The 6,000-nt window shown below is 43.1% G+C and overlaps 1 protein-coding gene across 1 annotated transcript in view; it reads left to right on the top strand.

Moving 5' to 3' along the window:
- LOC118394018 (adhesion G-protein coupled receptor V1) overlaps positions 1-6,000 on the top strand; it is a 285,170-nt gene that overhangs the window by 31,010 nt on the left and 248,160 nt on the right. The window contains 1 exon segment of the mRNA XM_052461147.1: positions 2,652-2,747. Coding sequence (XP_052317107.1) covers positions 2,652-2,747 — 96 coding nt within the window.

The following is a 6,000-nucleotide window of genomic DNA, read 5'->3' as shown; positions in this document are numbered from 1 at the left end:
AGCTAATCTGAGAGGTAGGCTGCTGAGAGCTAACCTGAGAGGTAGGCTGCTGAGAGTTATAGTAATCTGAGAGGTAGGCTGCTGAGAGCTAATCTGAGAGGTAGGCTGCTGAGAGCTAATCTGAAAGGTAGGCTGCTGAGAGCTATAGTAATCTGAGAGGTAGGCTGCTGAGAGCTACAGTAACCTGAGAGGTAGGCTGCTGAGAGCTAATCTGAGAGGTAGGCTGCTGAGAGCTATAGTAATCTGAGAGGTAGGCTGCTGAGAGCTAATCTGAGAGGTAGGCTGCTGAGAGCTAATCTGAGAGGTAGGCTGCTGAGAGCTAACCTGAGAGGTAGGCTGCTGAGAGCTATAGTAATCTGAGAGGTAGGCTGCTGAGAGCTAATCTGAGAGGTAGGCTGCTGAGAGCTAATCTGAGAGGTAGGCTGCTGAGAGCTAATCTGAAAGGTAGGCTGCTGAGAGCTATAGTAATCTGAGAGGTAGGCTGCTGAGAGCTAATCTGAGAGGTAGGCTGCTGAGAGCTATAGTAATCTGAGAGGTAGGCTGCTGAGAGCTAATCTGAGAGGTAGGCTGCTGAGAGCTAATCTGAGAGGTAGGCTGCTGAGAGCTAACCTGAGAGGTAGGCTGCTGAGAGCTATAGTAATCTGAGAGGTAGGCTGCTGAGAGCTAATCTGAGAGGTAGGCTGCTGAGAGCTAATCTGAAAGGTAGGCTGCTGAGAGCTATAGTAATCTGAGAGGTAGGCTGCTGAGAGCTACAGTAACCTGAGAGGTAGGCTGCTGAGAGCTAATCTGAGAGGTAGGCTGCTGAGAGCTATAGTAATCTGAGAGGTAGGCTGCTGAGAGCTAATCTGAGAGGTAGGCTGCTGAGAGCTAATCTGAGAGGTAGGCTGCTGAGAGCTAACCTGAGAGGTAGGCTGCTGAGAGCTATAGTAATCTGAGAGGTAGGCTGCTGAGAGCTAATCTGAGAGGTAGGCTGCTGAGAGCTAATCTGAAAGGTAGGCTGCTGAGAGCTATAGTAATCTGAGAGGTAGGCTGCTGAGAGCTGCAGTAATCTGAGCGGTAGGCTTCTGAAAGCTATAGTAATCTGAGCGGTAGGCTGCTGAGAGCTACAGTAATCTGAGAGGTAGGCTGCTGAGAGCTACAGTAATCTGAGCGGTAGGCTGCTGAGAGCTACAGTAATCTGAGAGGTAGGCTGCTGAAAGCTATAGTAATCTGAGAGGTAGGCTGCTGAGAGTTATAGTAATCTGAGAGGTAGGCTGCTGAGAGCAGTAATCTGAGAGAGGTAGGCTAGGCTAAGCTGAGAGCTGCTGAGAGCTAATCTGAAGGTCTGAAAGGTAGGCTGCTGAGAGAGACGAGGCTGCTCAGTAATCTGAGAGGTAGGCTGCTGAGAGCTAATCTGAGAGCTGCTGAGAGCTATAGTAATCTGAGAGGTAGGCTGCTGAGAGGCAGGCTAATCTGAGAGGTAGGCTGCTGAGAGCTATGAGTAATCTGAGAGGTAGGCTGCTGAGAGCTAATCTGAGAGGTAGGCTGCTGAGAGCTAATCTGAGAGGTAGGCTGCTGAGAGCTAACCTGAGAGGTAGGCTGCTGAGAGCTAATCTGAGAGCTATAGTAATCTGAGAGGTAGGTGCTGAGAGCTAATCTGAGAGGTAGGCTGCTGAGAGCTAATCTGAAAGGTAGGCTGCTGAGAGCTATAGTAATCTGAGAGGTAGGCTGCTGAGAGCTGCAGTAATCTGAGCGGTAGGCTTCTGAAAGCTATAGTAATCTGAGCGGTAGGCTGCTGAGAGCTACAGTAATCTGAGAGGTAGGCTGCTGAGAGCTACAGTAATCTGAGCGGTAGGCTGCTGAGAGCTACAGTAATCTGAGAGGTAGGCTGCTGAAAGCTATAGTAATCTGAGAGGTAGGCTGCTGAGAGCTACAGTAATCTGAGAGGTAGGCTGCTGAGAGCTACAGTAATCTGAGAGGTAGGCTGCTGAGAGCTACAGTAAACTGGGAGGTAGGCTGCTGAGAGCTAATCTGAGAGGTAGGCTGCTGAGAGCTAATCTGAGAGGTAGGCTGCTGAGAGCTAACCTGAGAGGTAGGCTGCTGAGAGCTATGGTAATCTGAGACGTAGGCTGCTCAGAGCTAATCTGAGAGGTAGGCTGCTGAGAGCTAATCTGAGAGGTAGGCTGCTGAGAGCTATAGTAATCTGAGAGGTAGGCTGCTGAGAGCTAATCTGAGAGGCAGGCTCCTGAGAGATAATCTGAGAGGTAGGCTGCTGAGAGCTAATCTGAGAGGTAGGCTGCTGAGAGCTATAGTAATCTGAGAGGTAGGCTGCTGAGAGCTAATCTGAGAGGTAGGCTGCTGAGAGCCAATCTGAGAGGTAGGCTGCTGAGAGCTATAGTAATCTGAGAGGTAGGCTGCTGAGAACTAATCTGAGAGATAGGCTGCTGAGAGCTAATCTGAGAGGTAGGCTGCTGAGAGCTAATCTGAGAGGTAGGCTGATGAGAGCTAATCTGAGAGGTAGGCTGCTGAGAGCTATAGTAATCTGAGAGGTGTGTGTGTGTGTGTACATGCGTGAGTTCGGGCGTGAGTTTGTGCGTGTGTGTCTGTGACTATGTTTGTATGCCTGATAAGGGGACAGGTTTATACATCTCTCATCATTGGTCTTCTTCCAGAGCTCCTCCAATGGCGTGAGACTGGGGACCCCCAACAGAGCCACTATCACCATCCTGTCCAATGACAACGCCTTCGGAATAATTTCCTTCAACTCGGTAAGACTCACCTGTTTGTCCAGTGTTGATTCTTGCTTTCATTCTGTTTCAACCAGTTTAAGACGATTAGTTCAACCTTCAGTAAATGTAAAGTGAATCCCAAGTACTGAGCATTCTGTATTTAAAGTTTACTTTTACCGTGAAACTTAAATCACTGATCACAACAGGCACTTATTAGAGACATGCTTCTATTTGAGGCAGGCTTCTATTTGAGGCAGGTGTCTATGACTTAATGCAAACAGCAAACACTAAAGTGTTATCCTTTCCTGCACTAATGTGTTATCATTTCCTGCACTAATGTGTTACCATTTCCTGCACTAATGTGTTATCATTTCCTGCACTAATGTGTTACCATTTCCTGCACTAATGTGTTATCATTTCCTGCACTAATGTGTTACCATTTCCTGCACTAATGTGTTACCATTTCCTGCACTAATGTGTTACCATTTCCTGCACTAATGTGTTACCATTTCCTGCACTAATGTGTTACCATTTCCTGCACTAATGTGTTACCATTTCCTGCACTAATGTGTTATCATTTCCTGCACTGTGTTACCATTTCCTGCACTAATGTGTTACCATTTCCTGCACTAATGTGTTACCATTTCCTGCACTAATGTGTTACCATTTCCTGCACTAATGTGTTATCATTTCCATTTCCTGCACTAATGTGTTACCATTTCCTGCACTAATGTGTTATCATTTCCTGCACTAATGTGTTACCATTTCCTGCACTAATGTGTTATCATTTCCTGCACTAATGTGTTACCATTTCCTGCACTAATGTGTTACCATTTCCTGCACTAATGTGTTATCATTTCCTGCACTAATGTGTTACCATTTCCTGCACTAATGTGTTACCATTTCCTGCACTAATGTGTTACCATTTCCTGCACTAATGTGTTACCATTTCCTGCACTAATGTGTTATCATTTCCTGCACTAATGTGTTACCATTTCCTGCACTAATGTGTTACCATTTCCTGCACTAATGTGTTACCATTTCCTGCACTAATGTGTTATCATTTCCTGCACTAATGTGTTACCATTTCCTGCACTAATGTGTTATCATTTCCTGCACTAATGTGTTACCATTTCCTGCACTAATGTGTTACCATTTCCTGCACTAATGTGTTATCATTTCCTGCACTAATGTGTTACCATTTCCTGCACTAATGTGTTATCATTTCCTGCACTAATGTGTTACCATTTCCTGCACTAATGTGTTATCATTTCCTGCACTAATGTGTTACCATTTCCTGCACTAATGTGTTATCATTTCCTGCACTAATGTGTTACCATTTCCTGCACTAATGTGTTATCATTTCCTGCACTAATGTGTTATCATTTCCTGCACTAATGTCTTATCATTTCCTGCACTAATGTGTTACCATTTCCTGCACTAATGTGTTATCATTTCCTGCACTAATGTGTTACCATTTCCTGCACTAATGTGTTACCATTTCCTGCACTAATGTGTTACCATTTCCTGCACTAATGTGTTATCATTTCCTGCACTAATGTGTTATCATTTCCTGCACTAATGTGTTATCATTTCCTGCACTAATGTGTTATCATTTCCTGCACTAATGTGTTACCATTTCCTGCACTAATGTGTTATCATTTCCTGCACTAATGTGTTATCATTTCCTGCACTAATGTGTTACCATTTCCTGCACTAATGTGTTACCATTTCCTGCACTAATGTGTTACCATTTCCTGCACTAATGTGTTACCATTTCCTGCACTAATGTGTTATCATTTCCTGCACTAATGTGTTACCATTTCCTGCACTAATGTGTTATCATTTCCTGCACTAATGTGTTACCATTTCCTGCACTAATGTGTTACCATTTCCTGCACTAATGTGTTACCATTTCCTGCACTAATGTGTTACCATTTCCTGCACTAATGTGTTACCATTTCCTGCACTAATGTGTTACCATTTCCTGCACTAATGTGTTATCATTTCCTGCACTAATGTGTTACCATTTCCTGCACTAATGTGTTACCATTTCCTGCACTAATGTGTTACCATTTCCTGCACTAATGTGTTACCATTTCCTGCACTAATGTGTTATCATTTCCTGCACTAATGTGTTACCATTTCCTGCACTAATGTGTTACCATTTCCTGCACTAATGTGTTATCATTTCCTGCACTAATGTGTTACCATTTCCTGCACTAATGTGTTACCATTTCCTGCACTAATGTGTTATCATTTCCTGCACTAATGTGTTACCATTTCCTGCACTAATGTGTTACCATTTCCTGCACTAATGTGTTACCATTTCCTGCACTAATGTGTTACCATTTCCTGCACTAATGTGTTATCATTTCCTGCACTAATGTGTTACCATTTCCTGCACTAATGTGTTACCATTTCCTGCACTAATGTGTTACCATTTCCTGCACTAATGTGTTATCATTTCCTGCACTAATGTGTTACCATTTCCTGCACTAATGTGTTATCATTTCCTGCACTAATGTGTTACCATTTCCTGCACTAATGTGTTACCATTTCCTGCACTAATGTGTTATCATTTCCTGCACTAATGTGTTACCATTTCCTGCACTAATGTGTTATCATTTCCTGCACTAATGTGTTACCATTTCCTGCACTAATGTGTTATCATTTCCTGCACTAATGTGTTACCATTTCCTGCACTAATGTGTTATCATTTCCTGCACTAATGTGTTACCATTTCCTGCACTAATGTGTTATCATTTCCTGCACTAATGTGTTATCATTTCCTGCACTAATGTGTTATCATTTCCTGCACTAATGTGTTATCATTTCCTGCACTAATGTGTTATCATTTCCTGCACTAATGTGTTATCATTTCCTGCACTAATGTGTTACCATTTCCTGCACTAATGTGTTACCATTTCCTGCACTAATGTGTTATCATTTCCTGCACTAATGTGTTATCATTTCCTGCACTAATGTGTTACCATTTCCTGCACTAATGTGTTACCATTTCCTGCACTAATGTGTTATCATTTCCTGCACTAATGTGTTATCATTTCCTGCACTAATGTGTTATCAATTCCTGCACTAATGTGTTACCATTTCCTGCACTAATGTGTTACCATTTCCTGCACTAATGTGTTACCATTTCCTGCACTAATGTGTTACCATTTCCTGCACTAATGTGTTATCATTTCCATGGTGTCACGTTTCCTTTGTCTCAGTATGGCTTTTTTAATGAATTTTTATTTTTTCCTTGACAGAATAATTGTTCTCCTCTTTG

Source organism: Oncorhynchus keta, chromosome 14, assembly GCF_023373465.1.
Source record: "Oncorhynchus keta strain PuntledgeMale-10-30-2019 chromosome 14, Oket_V2, whole genome shotgun sequence".
NCBI lineage: Eukaryota > Metazoa > Chordata > Actinopteri > Salmoniformes > Salmonidae > Oncorhynchus > Oncorhynchus keta.
Note: the sequence above shows the minus strand (reverse complement) of the source record. Positions and strands in the feature narration are given on the sequence as shown.